The 22,004-nt window shown below is 57.4% G+C and overlaps 1 protein-coding gene across 4 annotated transcripts; it reads right to left on the bottom strand.

Moving 5' to 3' along the window:
* Window positions 1–8,241: 8,241 nt before the first annotated feature.
* LOC144377401 (odorant-binding protein 2b-like) lies at window positions 8,242–13,633 on the bottom strand. 4 transcript variants are annotated; one of them, XM_078048549.1, is made up of 8 exons: window positions 13,501–13,630; window positions 12,769–13,075; window positions 12,117–12,253; window positions 11,839–11,909; window positions 11,284–11,400; window positions 10,666–10,767; window positions 10,357–10,383; window positions 8,242–8,317 (listed from the first exon to the last, which is right to left on the bottom strand). In XM_078048549.1, exons 2-7 carry the CDS (start codon window positions 12,859–12,861, stop codon window positions 10,358–10,360), a joined length of 546 nt encoding a protein of 181 aa, XP_077904675.1. In that variant the 5' UTR covers window positions 12,862–13,075; window positions 13,501–13,630; the 3' UTR covers window positions 8,242–8,317; window position 10,357. The 4 variants fall into 4 exon arrangements, with proteins under 4 accessions (XP_077904675.1, XP_077904673.1, XP_077904672.1 ...); XM_078048547.1 differs by having other exon boundaries at window positions 8,266–8,317; window positions 10,357–10,505; window positions 13,501–13,633; XM_078048546.1 differs by lacking the exon at window positions 8,242–8,317 and adding an exon at window positions 9,787–9,936 and having other exon boundaries at window positions 10,357–10,505; window positions 13,501–13,632.
* Window positions 13,634–22,004: the final 8,371 nt, after the last annotated feature.

Genomic DNA, 22,004 nt, shown 5'->3' with positions numbered 1-22,004 from the left:
CTCTTGAGGCCGATTGGCTGGGTCGCATGGGCGGAGCCAAAGAAGTCCCCCAATGAGCAGCTCTGTGGTCTGAAAGGGCAGGGAAACAGTCCAATGAGCAGCTCCGTGGAGGAGCCAATCAGCTAGATGTTGCTGGGGCCACTGTGAGCCAATCATCAGCTGGCAGTCTGAAGGGCGGGGAAACAGCCCAATGAACATCACTGCAGAGGAGCCAATCAGCTAGATGTTGCTGGGGCCGCTGTGAGCCAATCATCAGCCGGCAGCTGGAAGTTTGCTGGGGCCCCTTTGGCTGTGGCTCTCAACAGAATGGAAACCCCAGGAAGACCCCACAGGTCCACAGCCATCTGGTCCTGATGAAGGCACCAAAATCCCACTTTGGAGAAAAGACAGAACCTTCAACCAAGGGTGCTGGGAACGTGGACACACACCTGTGGAAGACTGGGTCACTCTCCTCCTGTACAAAAGTCAACCCAGAGCATGTCAAAGAGCTTCATGTGAGATCGGAATCTGAAACTACTAGAGGAAAGCAGGCAACACTGCAAGACACCTGCAGGCAGTGATCTCCTGAAAAGGACTTCAGTCGCCTAGGAAACAAGAGCAGGAACTGACCAGTGGGATTCCCCCAAATTACCAAGATGCTGCACAGCGAAGAAAGCAACCAACAGAGTGAAGAGAACGCCCGTGAATCAGGGGGTCTTCACCCAGTTTTCATCTGACAGAGGACAAGCAGCCACAGTATATAAAGAACTCAAAGAAAAAGTAACCCTATAATTGAGGTGATTTGGACACACATTTCTCAAAGGAAGAATTGCACATGGCCAATAAATATATGAAAATATATTCAGTGCCCTTAGTTGTCAGGGAAGTGCCCATCAAAACTACCTTGAGATCACAGCTCACCCAATCAGAATGGCTGTTACCAAAAAAAAAAAAAAAAGAAAAGAGAGTGACTAATGAAAAGGAGCCCTATACACTGTTGGTGGGATGTAAATTAGTGCAACACTACAGAAAAGAGTACAGAGGGTCCCCGAAAGACCAAACCGAGGGGCTTAAAGAGTGTAGCTCAGGGGGGAGCACTTGCCTGTCATGAGTGAGGCCCTGTGCCACACACACACACACACACACACACACACACACACACACACACCTAAAACCAGAACTGGTGTATGGTCCAGCTCGATCACTGCTGGGGACACACCCAGAGGAGGTGAAGCCGTGAGACACGTGTGCCAACCACTCCTGAGGGACTGTTCACAATGGCACACTATGGAGTCAGCCTGGGGGTCTGTCAGCGAGGGATGGGTGGGTGAGGAACTGGCATTTGTGCACACAGGGACATGCTGCAGCCAGAGGAAGAGAACGCAGGGAGCTACAGAGCGTCATGTCAAGTATAGTGAGGGACAGAGGCAGGAATGTCACATCTTCTCTCACACGTGGAAACCAAAAAGAGGGCGCAGCACGGGGAACACTGGGAAGAGAGGGCCTGGGAGAGAGGAGGGAGAGGGAGCAGGAAGAGTGGTTGAGATTGAAGCAGACGGGGCATGAAGAGGGCGGTCAGAGGGACACTCCAGATGGACGGTTCCTACGAGTTCACAATTCCAATGAAGAATGAATCCAGGCTGGGCATCCTGAGCCGGGCAGCAGGAAGACCGCCTGAAGAGAAACCTGCTGGCAGGTGGCTCCCTACAGGACCCCAGCACAGGGCGAGGGCCCCACAAGTCACTTCTTGGGTAACTGACAGAGCTCGTCCCACAGGCCCACTCGACAGGAGAGGACACTGAGGCTCAGAGGCTCCCCTGGGGCCTCCACCTGGAACGGGGTGGGCAGGACGAGGACCCTCCCTGTTGACTTTCACTCCCAGACTCCTCCCATCCCCCTGCCTGCCACCGCAAACCCGGCGGATCCAGGGTCCTGGCTGCCTGGAGGCCCGTCCCTCCCTAACGTGGGCACCTACCCCACTCTCTCTCAGCAGGTGGACAGCACCTTGGGCTCCAGGCTGAGAGGGTCCAGCTGGTGCAGGGGATCAATGGCACCGTCCCGGGAGACTCTCGTGTACATGTGTCTTCCGTGGGTCTGTGTGCAGGCCACCCACACGTAAGGTCTCGGCCTCAGGGCTCGTGGCCCACCCCTGCCCTTGCACAAAAGCCCAGCAGTCCTTGAAGAGAACCATCCTGGTCTCAACCATCTCCAAGAAAAGAAAACCCTCCTGCCCACTTGCTCTCTGCTCTGGAGTCCTGACCTGTGTGTCTGCACGAGGTCCAGTGGGTGCACGCACTGCACCGCACGGCCCTGGCTGGGGCGGAGGAGCCCCACCTCTGCAGCAGCAAGACCTGGGCTTCCCCAACGGCTGCCTTCCCAGGGCCGCTTCCTGCTCTGTGAGATGGGGGATCAGCAGGTTCCTCCCAGAGGAGAAGTTGTGCCGGGGAAGGGATCTGGGTCACCTGCTGGTCTCCATTTCCAGCTAAGCCCCTCCCAGCTGGTAGAACTCAGCAGTTCCTGATGGAGGGGTCTGAGCTGGTGACATTCTGCAGGGGGTTGGGGGCTGGGGATCCTGTGGCAGGTACCTTTATGAGTCTAGAGATCCAGGAGGACGTCCATTCTCTCTGGAGTCTCAGGCCAAGTGAGTTGGCTGGGCCAGCTCTGGGATGCAGGTGCCTGGCTACCTGGATCCAAGTTCTCTTTAGTCCATCATTGAGGATGTGAGGTCACCTCCTGTAGTCCCTTACCTGAGTGTCTTCCTCAGGCACAATCTCCCCAAACCCCACCCCCTGGCTGGGCTTCCCTGAGGCCCTCCTCCATGCCAAGTACTTGGCTGGACACAGGTACATCAACATAGCCCTCACCATGCCCAGGCAGGTTGGGTGCCGCCAGCACCCAGGTGAGGTCAGAGCTGGGGTCAGTCCCAGGTGCTCCTTCTTACCAGGTGACAGGTCCTTGTGCCTCTTGAGGCCTCTCCAGTCTCCTCACCTGCCCGTGGGGCCATTCCATTGACCCCTTCCCATGGTGTCACCAGGTGTACATGTCCATAAACACCTGTATCACCTGCCAAACTCAAGGGCTGTGTCACCTGTCGCTAATGCACACACTCAGGGTGGGACAATCACAAGAGGGGAGGGATACAGAATGAAATGCCCTTGACCCGACCTGGGTTCCACAGAGGGGTTAGAGACAGCCACGTCCCTCTTGGCTGTTTCCACTGGGCACCATGGGAAGATTGGAGATACTGAGTTTAGACATTGTCCCCCTTCGTCATAGACCTTCCCATGACTTTCAGGAGATTGGAATCGGCCCAAGGACCTCCTCTGGGCCTATGAGGTGGGTGCCCCACAGGGCTCCCGGGGAACTCAGCCTCCTGGCACCCAAGGCCCGGAGCCCCTGCCCTGGAGGAGTATGGGACTCAGCATCAGGCATCTGCAGAACAGAACAGGACACAGTGACAGGACACCACGTGCAGGTGGCATCAGGAGCCTGTGGCTTCTGCAGGGCCCCATCCCCTGTGCTCTCTCCCTCTCTGCCCTCCTCTCTCATCCTGGTCCAGGGAACCAAGCTGTGGTATCATGGCTGCCCAGCAGGCCCCAGGGGCCAAGGTCTCACAGTGCTGCAGCCAGCAGAAAGGCTCCAAGGCCCAGCCACACAGAATCCTGCCACTGGCACCAAGAGCTGGGAGGCGGATCCTAGCAGCCAGGCCTCAGTGGAGACCGCAGCCCCAGCCTCCTGAGAGGCCTGGAGAAAGATGCCCTGGGCTGACCCAGCCTGGATCAGGAAGTAGTGAAACTATGACATTTCACACTGTGGCTGCAGAGGTGAGTCAGGGGATGCTGTCACACAGCCACAGATGACTAGTGTGGTCCCAGGGCTGGTGTGGCCTGCCATGCCCTGCCCCTACCCTTCCTGCCCCTTGCTCTTTGCTCTTATGTACATTTGTTTCTGTGATGTCCACCCACATACCGGCAGGTCCTGGAGGGCAGGGCCCATGGCGGTCACTTTAAGGGTCACATCCAAAACCCACATGGTCTTTGCCTGGGGCGAGTGCTCTGGCATAGTATTTAGGGAAAAGATGAGGGGAGGTCTGAGCCCCTCCACACCCCTGAGCGGCTCACACTGGGCAGGGATACTAGTGATGGAGGTCCCTGGGTGGAAGGCAGGGCACATAGACCATGACCCTGGGCACTCTTTCCTGGCTGCACTTTCTTCATTGGCACTTCTGCCCCCTGGTGGCCAGCGCTAGCACTGCAGCCCAGGCAAGAAACCCAGAAAACAAAACACACACCTTTGTTTGGATGTTGTCAAGGCAGCAGCTCTCCCAGGCCCCAGGAGGCAAAGGAGCAGGACCCAAGGCTCCAAGAGGAACAGGAAGGACCTCAGCAGCCTCACTTGCTCCCCTGTGTCCCTCTGCTGGCCCGAGGTGTCACGCTCACTCAGGAGGCCTCCTCACCCAGCTAGGACAGTGACCCTGCCCACTTCCAAAGGAGGACCCCAGGCTCCAACAGGGACAGTCTCTTCCCTGGACCTGAGATGCTGGACCAGTGTGGGGCAACACTCTGCATGACCCCTACTGTCCTCAGTCCTCCAAGGCCCCCGCCTACTGTGTCAGAAGGACCTCTAGAGAGGACAAAGCATTTTCCAAGGGGCTTGGTGGACAGTGGGTAACTGATGGAGAACTAAGGCCACTGGAAACTTCTAGGAACCTATGGAAACTGGGTCCCTGGTTCATGCACCCCAGGTTATAAAACAAGAATTTGAGTCTTTATCTCCTGTGCCACTCCACACTGCAGGGGTCTCATTCTACATCTAGGCCACCACGCTGGCAGACCAGGACCCCACACCTGTAATGTGGAGGCCACCTGGGAGCCTAGGGAACCTCTTCCCACAGTCCCAGGCTTTCTGCCCCATGTTGAGATGCCACCAACCTCCTCCTCCTTCCCCCTTTGTCACCTCCCCTGACCTCCCACCTGGCAATTCAGTGTGTGTGTGTGTGTGTGTGTGTGTGTGTGTGTGTGTGTGTGTGCTCACATGTGTGTGCATGCATGTGCTTCAGGCTACTTGTAGCTGGGCCTTGGACACCCAACAGGAAAGGGACATACCTGGGAGTGGAGGACAGAGGTGGCCAGGATATTAAGGGCTTCATTCTCAAAGCAAATCCCCAAAGAGGTCATAGAGCCCAGAAAACTCTTCTGCTCTGGGCTCGACCCATCTCATGGACCCTGGGACAATCCAGCATCTCTACTGCCTCAGATTCCCGACTGTGTGACTAGGGGGTGGGCGTGGGCAAGGTGGGGTGCATTCTGGGGCACACACTGGCCTCTTCCCCACAGGCAGACCGGGTGACTCCATGTGGGGCAGGCAGATCTCCAGTCCAGGGGTGATGTGCGCAGGGGGCCTGCGTCGGAACCCAATGGCACATGCAGATGACCTGCTGCTCCACGTGCACACCTCCCAGCAGAACACAGGACCATTCCTGTAGGGACTGCCCCACAGCAGCACTCCAGGCTGCCAGCTCTAAGTGACCGTGCCCAACCTTGCATGGAGAATACATCTCTTATCCCTGCTGATGGTCCTGGCCAGCGGACCTCTTGGGTCCAGCACTTTGGCCCCTTCATCTCCTTATTTTACTCCCAGAATACAATCATGGGGCGTGGTTACTGACCTATTTTCAATTCAGGAAACAGGCTTTGAGAAGTCACCCATGAGCCTGCCCGTCATGGGGCTATGGAGGCCCAGCTGTGGGTTGAAGCCAGGTCAGTGGAGCCCAAGGCTGAGCTCTGTAGAGGAGCTGAGGAGGTGGCTGTTGCCCACCTGTGGATGTGAGTCCATCTTGGATGGGGGCTTCCGGATGGTGCTAGGGCTGGGGGGCAAGTCCCTGGTGTAGAAGGCTCCAGGAGGCTCTGGTTATGGGTTCAAGGTGGCCCCGGGAGGGTGCTGGGCCAGATCCCAGGGCTCTGAAAGCAGGCCATAATGCCCTGCTCACCTTGGGCCCAGAGCCAGGGGCGGACCGACCATGGACGGAACCTCTGAAACCACGAGCCACAATAGACTTTTCCTTCTCAACAGGCCTTTTGGTCACAGTGACACTACAGCTGATTGAGACAATGGTTCCTTTGGGGTTCATGGTGCACACACCACAGCCCATCCTGAAGCAGCACTGTGCCTCTGGACAAAAGCCTTTGTCCCCTCTGGCCTTTCTCTTCTGGGTGTCACACACTCTGCATTGACTGGACTATAACCCCTTAACCTCGTCTAAGCCATTAAAAATGCTTAAAAGTGAGAAAAACCTTACATAATCACCACGCTCTTGCTCTTCCTGTGTTCATTCCCGTGAGCACAGTGAAGGGGCTTTGGCTGCTCTGGCTTGTCACAACCCGGATGACACCTGGCCTCCAGCAGCTCCCCTTCCCCTCAGCTGAAGATCAGTTCCCACAATGGAACTTTCCAGATGACATAGCATGGACCACCTCCGCTTCTGAGGTCCTCCTTCTGACCAATGGACATTTCCTGGGAGCATGCCTAAATTTTGTGTGAGGGTCTCCTGCTAAGATGCCTAAGCCGAGACAGTGGAGACCAAGGTGGTCTGAGGGACCAAAACTGGGACGATGGAGTTGGATCTGTCACCGCTCAGCTGCCACAAGGACCCAGGCTGGGGCACAGTGAGGAGGGAGAGCCCACAACAATTATACCAGGGTGAGCCAGGATGAGCTGCAGGGGAAGAGGCGTCCCCGTGCACAGTGTCTCCGGCATTCAGAGCTGCAGGGAACAGAGATCATGACAAGTTTGGAGTTGGCTGACCAAAGCCACCAAGTGCTAAGGAGATAGAGGGACACTCTTGTTGTCCGAGTCAAGTCAGGGTGTGAAAGTCAGAGGGCTTTTACAAGGGATGGGGGTCTGTGTCCTCCAGACTCATTTGTTAAACCTGAGCCCCTGGTGACCCCTGGTGAAGGTGTCAGGAGGGGCAGCCCTACTGGGCATGGGGTGGAGCCCTCATGGATGGGATTGGGGCCCCCATAAGGTGCTGAGAAGGCCAGTGCTCTTCCTTCCCTTCCTCCACATGAGGACACAATGAGAAGGCGCCACCTATGAACCATAAAGCAGGTCCTCAGGAGACACGGACACTTCCAGCCTCCACAATTGCAAGAAATGAATTCCTGCTGTTTATGAGCCCCATGATCGATGAGTATTATAGCTGCAGCCCGAGCCGACCAACACGCTCTAACGTGGCCTTCAAGCAGAGCCGCATCTCGGTCCCCAGAAGTAGTCAGAGCCGAGGATCAGGCTCAGGAGCTAAAGGAAGATGGCAGAATTTCAGAGGGGGACACATCTGTGCCTAGCGATTCCCCAGGGTCGCACACACCAAGCCAGGGCTGTGGGGCCTGGGACCAGGTCACTCAGGTCAGTGCCTTGAGAACCGTGATCCCCATCTCCCCGAGCCTCTCTGGTGGCCACGAGCCTGGTGGACAATGGCACAGCCCCCTCACCTGGAGGCCATGCAGGGGTCTCCACAAAGACCAAACCTAGTGGGACAATGCTCTTTTCCTGGGGGTCACAGACCCAGCTATGGGCAAGCTGGTGACTATGCCCTGGGGGTTGCTGTCCTGAGAAGGAATGGGGCCTTTCCACTGAAGGTCAGTCGGGCATGGGCGACCTGCAGAGCAGGACCCAGAGCACGTTTGTTCCCAAGGGGCTGGAGCAGACAGTCCCTCACGCGGCAGGTTAAGCGAGAGGCTGGGTGGGCACGCCCTCTCCCTTGGCCTGGAGCCTGCCTGGTGTGACACAGGCATGGGGCCTGGCAGCTCAGGCGACAGTGGCGCCCAGCAGAGCTGGAGGGGACATCAAGGAGCTCACAGAGCGCAGCAGTCTGGCTGGCTCTGGGATCCAAGCCCCATTCCATCCTGATGCCCTGGTCAGGGGGTGCAGGAGCCGCCCGCACCCAGCTGAGGACCCTCTCCATGACTGGCTCAGCGCTGGGCCCCAGAGCCTGGGAGGGCCCAGGAGAGGATTAGGAGAACGGGGGCTCCCAGGACAGGGGCAGCGGTGGCCACAGGTACATGACCACAGAGATCAGGAAGGATGGCGAGAGCCTGGGCACCGCCCCAGGAGGGCTAGCTTCCCCCCACACCTGAGCCCGCTCAGCCCAGAAACACCCTGGGAAGGGAGCAGCCCCCAGTGCCACAGGAAGTGACTGTCACAGGAGTTGGCTCCCACGGGGACAATGGACACTCACCTGAGTCAGGACAGTAGGGAAGGGAAGCAGGAAGGAACCAGGGCTGTGTCCTGGAAGGTCCAACTCACACTGACCTTGGGGAGCCGCACCCCCTCATGCGCCCTGTAGGGGGCCAGGTGGAAATGCAGTGCTGGCCCAGGTCCAGCCCCGGGTCCAGCAGGGCCATGGGCCCTCCTGGCAGTCCTTTCCTAGTCCCCAGTGTCTAGAGAAGGGGTGACTCCCCTGGGGTGGAAATAACGGGAGGGCACAGAGACCCCAGGCATCTCTCCCAAGCCCAGAACAGGTGTCCCTCGCCTCTGCAGTGCCTAGGGAACAGGTGGCGCTGTGTGCAAGACAGAGCCCCAGGAGCGGCTCCCAGGTGCCACCCAGTGGGCAGAGACAGTGCCAGGGGCTTCCTGCCCTGTGAGCCTATTGGTGGATAATCCCCAAGAGAGGAGAGGGCCCACAGGGAAGATTGGGGTGACAGCAGTACTGTGGCCTGACTGGGGAGGTAACACGGATTCACATGAGTTAGGATTCATGCCACGGTACCAGGGAAAATCCACTTCACAGCTCAAATTTTTATTAAAAATGATTTCTGCAATGACATTTTATTCTTCTTGTAATCAAATTTCTGTCTTTTCAACAGAGACTTTCGCCTTAGCTTCGATGCTTTGAAAATCTTCACCCTGAAATGATGAAGCTTTTTCCTACTTTCTTCTTATCTGGGATCCTGGCATTGCCATAATTTACTTTGGGCCTGGAGTGTGGGGAGACACACCCTGCCCCTGTCCTGAAGGGACAGACCTGCTCTGCCCTCCCAAGTGTCCAGCTGCCTTGGGCTCCACCTGGCACCTGCTGGGTGGACGCCATTGCAGGATCATCCAGAGGGCCAAGGAGGGGAGGGGGAGAGGACGGCAGGTCAGAGGGGAACTCAGGTAGCTGGGTCGCTGAGCTGATGGTCAGGCGGCTGAGCCATCAAAGGCCCCTCAGAGGAAGAGGTGGGCACTGAGGCTGGCTCTCTGGGGAGCCGGGTCCCTCAGGTCCGTGGTTACTGGGGCCGCGTTTATCATCTCCTGGCTCGCTGTGGTCCCCCACCGTCTGTGGGCCCAGTGTTCACAGAGACCAGGGCCTGCACAGACCACGGGGAGGGCCAGGGCGAGGGTGCAGACCAGGGGAGGCTGTGCCTGGCTCCGTCTGCCTGAGGGGTGACCAGGGAGCTGCTGGACCATCCCCATCACCTGCCCCTGGGCCCAGCCTGCTTCATGTCTGGCTCCTGCAGGATCCTGGAAGCCCCCGTTGAGGCAACAGCCCTGCCAGGGACCTGTGCACCTTCTGCAGCCCTGACACAGAGGTCTCCCCAGTCCTGCCCACCCCAGTGACGTCCCCATGCCCCTGCCCACGGCCCGGCACCTTCCCAAGCCACTCAGGGCTGTGGCTCATGAGGAGGACCTCAGGACAGCACCCCTCTGTGCTTGGGGTCTGACCACTGTTGGAGCCAATGTCTCCCCAGCTGCCCCCATGGCTCCCCCTCCTAGCAGGGCCCCCAGGAAGACATCGCCAGGCCCCCAAAGACTCGACCAAGCCCAGAGTGGTGCAGAAGGTCTTTATTTAGAGACAGGAGGGATGTGGGTGGGGACGGTGGCTGCATGGGACGGGTGGTCCAGCAGGAGGGATGGTCCAGGAGGGCACAGGCCTTGTCAGTGGCAGAGGGGGCTCACGGGGTGCAGACCCAGCTGGCTCTGGGGACAAGAAGAGGCGCTGAGGTGGGAGACCCTCCCATGGGGGGACCAGGGGCAGGGCTGCAGGCTGAGCAGATCCAGGTGCACCTTCCTCCTTCCCCAGGCTTGGTGAAGACCCTGATGGACAGCCATGGCCCAGGGAGGGCTCCCAGGTTGCCATGACCATCCGGGTCATTGATGGCCAGAGTAGGGATTGGATCAGGGCCCAGGGTGTGGGAGGGCACAGGAGCTGACCTCACTGGTAGAGGAAAGTGTCCCCAAGTGTCCTGGATCGCCCCCAGGGCCAATACCTGAGGGCCTCACCCCTGCCTGGCCAGGTGGGGTCTCCCTCTTAGGTGGATGGGAGGAGGCAGAGAGGAGGACTGAAACTCCAGAGCCGGGGACTCTGGGCGTCTTCAGCGTCCTCCCGCGGTCACTTACCCTAGTCGTGCTCGGGAACACAGGTGTCTGCAGAAACCAAGGAAAACTCGGTGGTGAGGAGGCGCCAGGATGGGTGCAGGCCCCCTCACACCCACAGCTGCAGCCCTCCATGACCAAGACCCAAGCAGGGCCCTGGTGTCCCTGAGGGGCTCGGGACATGGGGAGACAGAGAGGACGTAAGGACCCAGAGGGGACGTTGGGGTCACAGAAGGACAGAGAGACACAAGGTAGCAAAGACAGGCAAGACATAGGGTGGCACAAGGAACACAGAGGGGACGTTGTGGGGGACAAAGGCAGCCGGCCCCTCACCCGTCTGCTCAGGTGTGAAGATGTTCTCGGCCAACAGTCCCTTACGCTGTGTGAATTTCCTAAATTCTTCCAGGGCCTCCAGGTTCTCCTCGGGGCTCCTCCCTGCAGAGAGGGGACCAGGGGAGCTGAGGGGGGCTGGCTGCACATGCTGTGGGGACAGGGCCACCAACTGGCATCCAGAGCTTTGCCCTGGAGTGAGCAGGTCTGCAGTGTCAGGCCCCTGAGCTGAAGCACCTCATGTCCCAGAGTCACAGGGCTGTCCCCTGACCCTGGAGGAACCCTGTCCCATGAAGGTCTTTGCCAGGTCCCTCCCCCTTCAGGCTGAGCTGTCCTGATGCCCAAACACTGGGAAGTGGCACTTGGCAGCCCGAGTGGCTGGAGCCCCCTCCTGAGTGGTCAGGACTCTGAGGGCCCTGTCTGTCCCTGTGCCTGACAGTCCCCCCCAAGCCGACCCCTTCCCACTTCAGAGCTCATCTCTGCCTGGGCAGCTCACAGGGCCCAGCACGCAGAGGCCAGCCCAAGGCTCCAGTGCCCGGTGCCAGGGAGTGGCTGCTGTTCCTTGGCTTTGGGGAGTGGGGACCGTGGGGCAGGAGACGGGGGTCTCCGAGGAACCCTCACCCATGAGCTTGCCCATGCGGAACTTCTTCCCCGGCTCCTGGCTTTCACAGTAGAAGATGCAGTGGTGGCTCTCGGGCAGCTCTTCTATGTACACGAGCTTCTTGCCGTGGTCTGTGGCTGGACGGAGAGGGCAGCTCTTCAGTGTCTTCATTGTTAAAAACAAAACCCTGGAGGCCACGTTGAGGAGGAGCCTCTACTTTCCCCTGTCCCCAGGGGCCACAGCCAGCCCAGCCAGGGAAGGAGCCACCCAGCTGTGGAGTCCAGGTGCCAGAGGCTGGAGGACGTGGAGGCTGCAGCTTGGCCCTGGCCTGGGCAGCTGCCCTGCCCTGTCCAGGACTCCAGTCCTCCGTTCCCCAAAGGTCAAGAGCTAGGACCTCTCAGAGGGAGCGACTGCCCAGTCAGTCCCTGCTGGGGACAGCGTGGGACACCTGGTGTCTGGGGTCAGAGCCACAAGGCCCTGGGAAGCAGAGGCAGCCCTGTTGGGAGGGGGACAGGACCCTCCTTCCCCCAGGAGCTTCCCTGCAGGGGGCTCCAGGCTCAGCCCCAGGGACTCACAGGCGCTGTATCTGCCAGGCTCCTCGGTTTTCTGCAGAGTAACTTTCTTCTCTAGGCACCGCCCCTTAATCCTGGAAGCAGGAGCACACGGGCAGCTGCTCTCAGGACAGGCACCTGAGCCAGGTGACACTGAAAATCCCACTCGACCCGCCTGAGCCTTGGGAAGCTTCCTGGACTGTGTCCCCTCATAGTAGGGGACTTATTTCTGATGACACTCAAATGTGGATGGGTAATGGGAAGTGAAAGGGAACCGAGGTTCCTGCAGGGGCAGCACTCACAGGACGGTGATCTTGACCTCCCAGCTCCCATCTTCCAGGGCTGTCACCGTCACGGGGAACACCTTCCTGAGCCCCTTCCAGTCTGGTACCAAGGACTTGTTGACCACAAAGGCCTTAGTGTACCAGGTCCCTGTGATCTGGAGAAGGTCAAGGCATGAGTCACCTTGGCCCGGCCCAGATTCTCCCATCACTCCCTGCACAGGGACCTGCAGCCTAGGGGACTCCCAGGGCCCAGGCTGAGCCCCCCGAGACGGCCTCCCCCATGCCTGCTCCCTGCCCTCAGTAGAGCAGGCCCCACACTCAGGTCTCCTGGACCCCACGGAGTGGAGGGTTCGGCCCCCCAGGATCTGTTCATTTCAGGGACGGGGCCTGGAATGGATGAGCGTCACTCCAGAGGGCCCTGTCCCTAGAGGAATTCAGGTTCCAGTGTCACTTCCACAGGACCCTGACCTGAACCTCCTCCTGCGCCAGCCCTGTCCCCAGGAAGGGCCCTGTCTAGGGCAGCAGAGGGAAGACCATCTCTGACCCTCAAGGGCAGGAGTGCAGGGTCAGCTGGCCTTAAGTGACCCCTGAAGCAGGGCTCCCAGCTGCTGCCCGCTGACCAGGGCTCAGGGCATTTCTCCCACCCGCCCCCTGGCCCCCCCAGCCTCACATTCAGCTCCTCCGAGGGGAAGGTCAGGAGGTCCTGGGCCTGCAGGGCAGACAGCAGGCCCAGCAGCACGATGGTCAGGAACAGGGACTTCATCTCCAGGCTCTGCTCTGGGCCAAGGCGGGTCACAGGGCGTCAGGACGAGGCTGTGCCGGCTCCTCACAGGACGCCCTATATGTCCCCCACGGCCAGTGTCCTGTGTGGACTTGGCATAGGACACACCCACCACCTGTCACTCAGGGCCACATCCCCATCATCAGGGAGGGCAATGTCGTTATTGTTGGATCCTATGAGTCACATTTGGAGCCACCTAAAGGTGAAAGGCACACAAGGCCACTCAGTGTCTGCACCCCCCAGGTGCTGCTCCAGCCCAGCCAGCCTGGAGGGGACAGGCGTGGGCTGTGGCTGAGAGCCCCGGGGAGGGAGGGCCCGGCTTCCCCAGGGACTGGCTTCTCTCCTGCTGCTGAGGGGGACTGATCTCCAGGCCTCAGCTGTGCCCCAGCCCCCGAGCCCAGCTCTCCACCCTGGAGCTGCCCTCCTGGCCCTTCCTGCCTGGGTGCCTCTCCCCAGAGCTCCCTGGAAGTGGGGCACATCATATGGCCAGGAGCAGTTCAGCCCTCACCCCTCAGAGCTGCCCCAGGCCTCGCCAGGGATGGAGGAGCCTCCTGGTCCACCCAGTGTGAGCCAGGAGGCCAGCTCTGCTGTCTCGAGGGCACTCCTGTGTCCCTCGCCCACCTCCTCTGTGGCAGCTGACGTCGCCAGGAGAGGCGCTTGGCTCCGTGGTCCTCTGCTTTATCAGGGCAGCTGAGGAGCTCGGCCCGTGGGAGGGTCATGAAGCCGTGTCTCCTGAGTTGTTCGACTCTGCGGGTCTCCGTGGACTCACTCTAACAAGGGGACTCACGGCTGCTATCGCTCTGGTGTTCTGAGGACCCCCTGCCCCCGGCACAGCCGAGGCTCCCTGGGTGTTCATCTTCCCCCTGGAGCGGGCTTCAGGGGCGGGAGCCCTCACAGCCTGCGTGAGCCCTCCCTGGGGCGTCCCCTCCTCATTCCTGCAGAACCCCCTCCCAAAGGCTTCCCCTCTCGACACCTTGACCAACCACAGGTCCCCATGACAGCCTGGTTCCTGTGGATAGATCTCCTGAGAGGCTCAGGAGGCCTGGCGCCCACCTGTGCTCAGAGTTCATGCTGAGTCCCCTGGGCCCCTGCTCTGCTCCTTCAACCTCAGCTGCCCCCAGCTGGAGCTGAATCTTCCCCTTCGCCCTCCAGACCCCACAGTTCCTAGGCCTGAGCACCTGCCCTGAGTCCCAGGGGACCTTGGCTCTGCAGTCAGGTGCTGGGCCCACAATGGTGTCTTTGTGCCTCTCTGGCCTGGGTACTGGCTAAACAATACTAATGAGCACCCTCTGATAACCGTGGGGGTGTCCTGAGGGTGCTGGCATGATCCAGGATTGACCCCCGCCTGGAAGGTGCTCTGAGCAGGAAGCCTGTCCTCCCCAGGGTGGGGAGGGCGGGGCCCGTGCTCTTTAGGAGCAGAGGCCAGGGAGCAGCTGGAGGCTCCACACAGGGGAGACTGGTCTGCCCGTGTTCTGGTTTGACTGTGCCCCAGCTATCTTTTGTCCCCTGTTTTGTATGAGCCACTGATGGTTGGTCTTGTGACAGGGGTACAGGCCTATGTTGGTTTAATGGAAGATCTCCAGGCGCCTCCTGCCGGCCACCCACCTTGCCCCTTGTCCCAGCAAGCTGACCTCTACAGAGCTCTCTAAATTTGCTCTTCCTAGATACTGGTTAAGTTCAACTTCTGGTGGACACCCTCATGAGGTGATAGGGCAAGGGGCAGGGATCATCAGATGGTGGACAGAGGTAGGACAGCAGTTTGGGGTCGATGCATGCCAGACAGGAGACAAGGCAGAGGTCAAGGTCCATTGATGGTAATACTGCTATGGGATGACATGGCAGGAGGTCAGAATTGATGGATAGATAGATGCTGTCAGGATCCAGCAGGGAAGCAGGTTGGGGTCAACCCGTGATAGAAACATCAGGAAGCTACAGGGTCAGGAGACGAAGGACAGGAACCTCTACATCCATGAGGGTTTTTCCCTCTGTATTACTTCTTACAACTGCACGTGAATCCACAATTCTCTCAAAGCAAAAGGTGTCATTTAAAATCACCACGAGCATGAATATGCCTTTAAATCAGCGGTGGCCCAGGACTCAGCAACTCCACTCAGATGTGTCCTTCCAACAGGGACAGTCCCCCGTGTGCAGAGCAGATGTGACCCACAATAACTTTGCTTAACTTACATATCGTGGAAATACCTTCAATATCCCTCAGAATCACAAAGGCTCAGTGGAAGTGCCTATCTCCAGGAGATGGCGCATTAACGGGGCACTGCAGGAGCAGACACGGCTCCCCTGTGCAGGACTTGTGTGAACCTCCTGCAGGCCCAGGGCAGGCACCAGGGAAGAAAAGGAGCCCGAGGCCCGGCTCTCAGCCCCCTACCTGCTCACCTCTGCACTGACCATGACCAGCGCTGACCCAGGCAACCTGGCAAACGTGCCCCCATCCCTGGGCGGCAACACCCCATCTCCCACCAGCTCTGACCAGCCTTGTGGAGGGATCCCCACGCCCCTGTTTCTTCCTCCTCCGTCTCCTGACCCCGAGCTGTTCTCATAGCTCTCCTGACACCTCCATTGTTACTTGTTCCTTGTACAACTTCCCTGCTCCGCCCACTGTGTGGCTCTGTCCCCTGGTCCAGCGTCACTCCTATAATGACCTATTATTTTAAAGGGAGGTGAGTGCTATGGGGAAAAGCAAATGGAACAAGCTGGACAGGGCAACGGGACTAGGGTGTTTGCATTGTAAATGGAAGGGTGCAGCCGGCCTCACCAGGTGACATTTGCACACAGATCTGAGGAAGTGAGCCATGGAGGAGTCAGGCGGGAGAGGGTTCCAGGAGGGGACATGCGGTGCAGGACAGGGTAGAGGGTGCCTGGCATGTGCCAGGAGCAGCCTGGAGGGCGGAGCAGCTGGAGCAGAGGACACAGGGCTAGACTGGCCGGATCCCAGGAGAGAGGGAGGCAGGACTGCCGGGCTGGCCCTGGGACATTGGAAGGACTTGGCTGCTACTCTGAAACGGGGGACCTTGGAGGGCTTTGGCAGAGTCGGGATGTGGCTCACTCTTCTAAAGGATCCCACTAGTGGCTGCAGTGGGGGCAGATATTTGGAGGTGTGGGGAAGCTATACAGCCTGAGAGATTAGTTGGAAGACACTGCCATAGTCCAGGCCAGAATGATGGTGCATAACATCTGTCCATGAAGCAAGGAGTGACAGTGTGTAGACATCTGGATTGACCACGAATGGTTGGAAAATAAGTCAGAACTATTGAAATGATTGATTTTAGAGGTTGGGCCCCAGGTAATGCTGGTTTTGATGCCTTAGAGAGGGAATTAAATGATGTCAGCCATTGTCAAGGCCACTGTGAACCTGGAGGGAATCCCATCACCAAGCAGAGCGGGGAATCAGAGGTCAAGGCAGCTTTGCTGGGTTGATTGGAGGAGATAAAGGTGGGACCTGGGCCAGTAGCAATGACCAGAGCCTGTGAGACGATGCCCGATGGGAAGCACCTAAGTAGGAGGGGCCCCTGAAATGTGCAGAGTCCTGTGAGCAGGTAGGGAAATGCCCGTCTGTGGGAGACCAACCTTGCTCCTGACTGAGTCACACTCCCCGGCTGGGTGCTGAGGCGCGCAGTCACAGAAATGTGGCAGAGCTTTCCCCACCCTTCTTGGGTTCGAGGGTCCATGTGTCGTGCATGGGCGTGTCTTCCTGTATCCCCATGGGTGGAGCTACGCTCACCTGTTCCTTTGTAATATAACCCCTTGCCCTGTTTAGGACAGAATCTTCCATGGAAGTGCCTTGTGTGTGTCCCCTTCTCTTACTGTGCCCTTGGGTGTGGCCTACCCAGGTGTCAGTCAACCTGCTGACAGTGGACATCATGAAGGTAGACTCAGCCCCCTGAAACCTGACCCCTTGCCTCATTTGAATAGCTTCTCCTCAATAAAAGGGGTGAGCACATGCTTTCTCTCTCGCTCTCTCTCTTCCTGTGGATCCTTAAGGTCAGACGAGCCGTCACAGCGACCCCAAAGAAAAAGGTATTTGTGGGTCTTGTGTGGTTATCTCATGCAGCCCAGTCAGCCCAGTTTACCTGGAGTGACCCCTGAGCCTTTTAGTCACGAGAACAGAAACCCGACACCCATCCACATCAGAGGACAGAGCTCCACAGACCTGAGAGCTTCCAAGAACTGAAGGGAAAACTGTTAGCTAGTAGTTGGTAATGAACAGTAGAATACAAACAAATAAATGTTCAGGGTCACAGGATTTTTTTAAAAAAATTGCTTTTAAGGCTAATGAATAATAATCGAACAACTTACAGAAAAATAGCACGTGCACAAATCTTGAGAACAAACAGGTGGAAACTAAAGGGTCCAGTTCAGAAATACATCAAGAAAGAAAGTCCAATGGCACAAACCCCGGCAGGTCTATGGGGTTGTTGTAAAGTGAGACCCACAAACCCCTCGTGTCTTTAGTAGCACAGGCACACTAAGGCACGTTCTGCCCATCCCCTGACCCCAGGACCCACATACTCACAGAATTGTCTCGCAGATGAAGCCCCCTGAATAAGATGGTGGCTGTGACAGTTCCCAGAGTACCAGCTAGGGTCACAACTCCCCTGCCCAACATGAAGGAGGAGCTCACCAACCAATGGCGAAAGCTGCAGAGGGTGGAGTCTGAACTCTGGAAAACACCCAGCAGCGGTGAGCGGAGGCAGCGCTGTGGCTTCGTCCACTCTCTCCTGGGAGTCCACTTGAGCCTCGCCTTGCTTTCACTTACAACGAAGTCCTCTTGCTTGGCTTGTCACATCTGACTGAACTTTCTTTCATCAGAACCCCAGAACCAAAATCTCAGCTTCAGCTCCCCACGCTCCTGTGACATGTGACCTGGTACCGTGACTTGGATGGATAGCCATCTACGGGACAGGAGTCTCCTCTCACCTCATTCCCCTCCCAGCTTTGGCTGAGACGATGTCTCACTTGGCTCTGACATCCTGCCTTTGGCCTTGGGCTCCTCCACGTACACGTCCCTCCACCAACACTCTGAGGGTCAGGTGCTGTCTTGTGACATCTTGTCGTTTTTGCTCAGCCATCCATCACTGCAGTGACACCTCGTCTCTTCTGGGTAGAAGGCAGACCTACACTCTCTCTTGCCTTGGTGGCACCTTTTGGAGCAGGGCCACTGCAGAGGCAATGAGAGTGTCCCACTGCCAAGGCCGTTGTCCAGCACTGTACTCCTGACTGTCCTCAGGAGAGGGCTTCTCCAGAGGTCACTAAGTCACCTTCTTGGTCTACCTGGTCCTCATTGCTCTCTCACAGTGTCAATCCTGTTGAGGTTCAGACTTGCTGAGTTTCCAACACTGCTGCAATCCGGCTGCAGCAAAATAGCCAGAGGGTGACGAACAACTTGTGTAGATTGATTCAGCAAGAGTGGGAGCCGTTTATTGTAGGACAGGAGGGGTATATATACATTCCACACAGCTCATCTTAATTAACATAAACTAGATACAGCAGTCAACCAATAAGGAATCTCCACACTTAATGGCTCACTGGCGCCACCTCACAAACCACTCCCCCTGGCAAAATGCCAGGCGCCATCCTGACTTGTTTACAGACTCTAACACAACACAGTGACACCAAAATATCCGCTCCCCTCCCCTCCTCAGCATCAGGCCTGTGCTTCTCTGGGGTCCCACGTGGAAGGAGTAGGGGCCACTTCCCCAGGCTAGGTCAGTTGGCTGGCGTTTCTTAAATTGATTACAAACTTGAGTGGCAGGGTTTAGCAGACAAGGTGTTAGATATGGGACTTGGACAGGCATGCCATACCACGTTCTCAGGAGCCACACAGGGACGCCTCCTGGCTCTGGGTTTAGAATGGAATTTGTGGGAGAGATGCCTTCAGATACCCATCTCCCTCGGACCTCAGTGCTGCGGCGCTTGACAGCCTCATTGTTTTATAGATGGGAAATCAACCATCCCTATTGGCTACCACCCCATTGAGAGCATCCTGGGAACCTGGGACCATCTTGACCCACAGATCCTGAAGAAGAGATTAATTTTCTTTTTTTTATGTTGCACTGAGAACAAAGTCAAATGGCCCATCAATGGGAGCCTCACCTACAATGATCTTTAGATTAGATTAGATTCCTTTCCAATTAGATTCCTTTTGTAGGGAGGAAGCCAAATGGTCAGAAGTCCCCTGTGTACAAGCTTTCTTCCTACTAAGGGACTAAAAAGACTTGTGTGCTGTTGATGACGCCCTTCTAGCATGATGAGTCAGGACATTGCTGGCCCAGGGACCCCCAACCACACCTTCCTCCCTCTCAGCAGTGTGCTTCCCACTCTGACCCGTCACCCCTAATTCTCCCACTGTTCCTCTGTTCCCCCATCATTGATGGCTCCCGCTCCCTGCTGTCCTGGTTTGCCTCATCATAAGCCTGACCCCACTGAGCCCATTATCAGGAGAATTGGGGCCAGTTGGAATATAGGTGACGTTTTCTAGGCATCCACCTATAAAAGAGTGAAGTTGGACCTCAGGCCGTGAGCAAAAGTTTACTCAGAATGAATCCAAGACCCAAATGTGGGAGTCAACATCTTAAAGCTCTCAGAGGTCGTGGAAACCTTAGTGACCTTGGCTTTGACCAGCCATGTTTACAGACGACACCCACAGATCAGGGAAGAGTTCCCCAGGGGTTGAGTGGACTGTGGAGTGACCCTCACCAATCATCCCACACAGAAGCAGAAACCCAGAGAGGGGGATGTGGCCATTAGAGCAGGTTCACTGCAAGGCACAGGAAGAGCAAGAGAAAGTGAGACGCACCCCCAGGGCCAGGCAGGCAGGTCAGCCGGGGACCAGGTGCTCCCAGATGATTTGGGGTGGGCTGTCATTTGGGTGGGACTGTTTGAAGTGACCCTGCTCTTGGGCCTGGCACTTGTGCAGCTGCTGCTCATTGGGGGGAAGTGCTATGCCTACAACGTGTGAATATTGAGGATACATGCCGGGGGCTTGCCCTTTCTGGCCAAACGCCACAGGGAATAGGCCATGTAAAGGTCAACTGACCCTCAGAGTAGCTGTGGGCACATGCACAGCCTTGGGATACCACATGTGCCCTTAATCTAGAGAGGAGTGTGGTGGGCACCGTGTGTGGAAGCAGGGGGAGAGCAGTGGTGTGCTTGGTGGCTCCGAGTCTGGTTTCTCCCACAGCCACCCCACAGCAGAGGGGTGCATGTCCTCACAGCCGCGCATGACGGGGATTGGGTCCTCTGGGTCAGCTGCTTGCCGGGGGCTCCTCCTCTTCTCATTCCTGCTCATCTCTAGCTGCCCACCCATACTAACGGAACCCAAGGAAGACACAAAATGGACTTCATGCAGACTTAGGGCTTTGGAATGTCAAAGGAATCTTCACAGAAAAGGAAATGGCCAGACAAGGATGTGAGATGGAATTCATAAATCACATATCGGAGAAGCACCAGTGACAATAACACAGGGAGGGGTCTTATAACTAAGAGCCCAGTGGAAAATGCCAATCAAAGCCGTGTGAAAGACTCATTCACACCCACCCAGGGGGCTAGAATCCAGTCAGAGGATAGCAAGGGCTGACAGCAGGGTGTGTGGAGAAGCCCTCACATACACAGTGGGAATAGGAACTGGTGCAGCTGCTCAGAAGAGAGAAGATTAGCATTCACCAACAGTGAGGCAGAATCGCCACGCGACCGCAGTTCCACCCTGGGTCCGTACCCGGGAGATGAAACGCTATGTTCACACAAACACTGCACATGGATGTCCATGGTGATACCCAAAAGTACAAGTGGCCTTGATGTCCACGACAGATGGCTCCGTGGACACAGTGTGTGCAGCCTTATACACATGACAGAACAGTATTCAGTTGTGGAAAGCTATGGAGGTGTGGCTCCCTCTACAGCACAGATGAACCTGGTGTAGCAGGTGTGGCTCCCTCTACAGCACAGATGAACCTGGTGTAGCAGGTGTGGCCCCCTCTACAGCACAGATGAACTTCCAAAATGACGCCAGGGGAGAGAAGCCATTCTCAAGGAGCATCTGTGTCATTGCAGGTGCATGGAACCTCCTGAACCCACAAATCCCTGGAGAGGAGGCAGCTGAGGGGCTGCCATTGCTGGGGGGCTGAAGGGGTACAAGTGGTGACCGGAGTGAGGAGCCTGCTAGATTATGAACTGCGGTACTCAGATAGTGGTGATGGTTCCCAGCCTGGAGAATACACTGAAAACCAGTGGATGATTTCATTTTAAAGGTGACGCTTATGGCATGCAAATGACTTCAGTGTTTTCACCGCCTCCTCAGCGCGGCCTCCCAGACTTCCCAGGACGCCCCTCGCTGGGCTCTATAGGAAGGTCTCTCCCTGGGGTTCCCTGCTCATTCACTCACAACCCAACTGCTTGTCAATCTCCCACGTGGTAGGTAGGATGCGTAATGGCCCTGGAGCTGTCCTGTCCTCATCCCAAGAGCCTTGAATGTGTGTCCTCTTAAGGACTTTTCAGATGTGGTTCAGTTGAGAGTCCTGAGATGAGCCGTTCTCCTGGTACCTGGGTGAGTCCAAAGCAGCCACAGGGATCCCTGTGAGAGTGGGGGGAAGGGAAGAGGGAGGGGAGAGAGGAGGGACCTCGAGGGATTATGTGGGGATCAAAGAAGAGGGCAGAAAAGAGGAAAGACCTGCACTGCTTGCTGGGAAGAGAGAGGAGGAGCCGGGAGCCCAGACATGTCCTCCCCTGCCAGCTCCCCGCAGCCCTTGATTTCAGCCCATGAAGAGGGATGGGAGTCACAAGTATGGACCTGTCTCATCAAAAGCTGAACGTTTGGGTTTGGGTTTCGTCTTTATTGGGCAGGAGGAGCACGCCCAGGCTCTCAGTGCACAGGAGGAAGGGCAGGGCCGCCGTCGCCTCGCCCCGCCGCCGTCGCCGGCCGTCGACAGAGAGCAGTGGTCTCCCCACTGCCCTCTCCGCCAGCTCAGGCGGCCGGGCAGTCAGATTGTCCTCTAGCTCCTCAGTGAAAGGCGGTCCCCACTCTTGCCAACCACGGTGCAAGGGTGACGATGCCTGTACTTGCAGAGCATAAGGGCATCACGCAGATGGAAAATGGGATGTGGGAGGCGCAG

The sequence above is a fragment of the Ictidomys tridecemlineatus genome, chromosome 4 (assembly GCF_052094955.1).
Source record: "Ictidomys tridecemlineatus isolate mIctTri1 chromosome 4, mIctTri1.hap1, whole genome shotgun sequence".
NCBI lineage: Eukaryota > Metazoa > Chordata > Mammalia > Rodentia > Sciuridae > Ictidomys > Ictidomys tridecemlineatus.
Note: the sequence above shows the minus strand (reverse complement) of the source record. Positions and strands in the feature narration are given on the sequence as shown.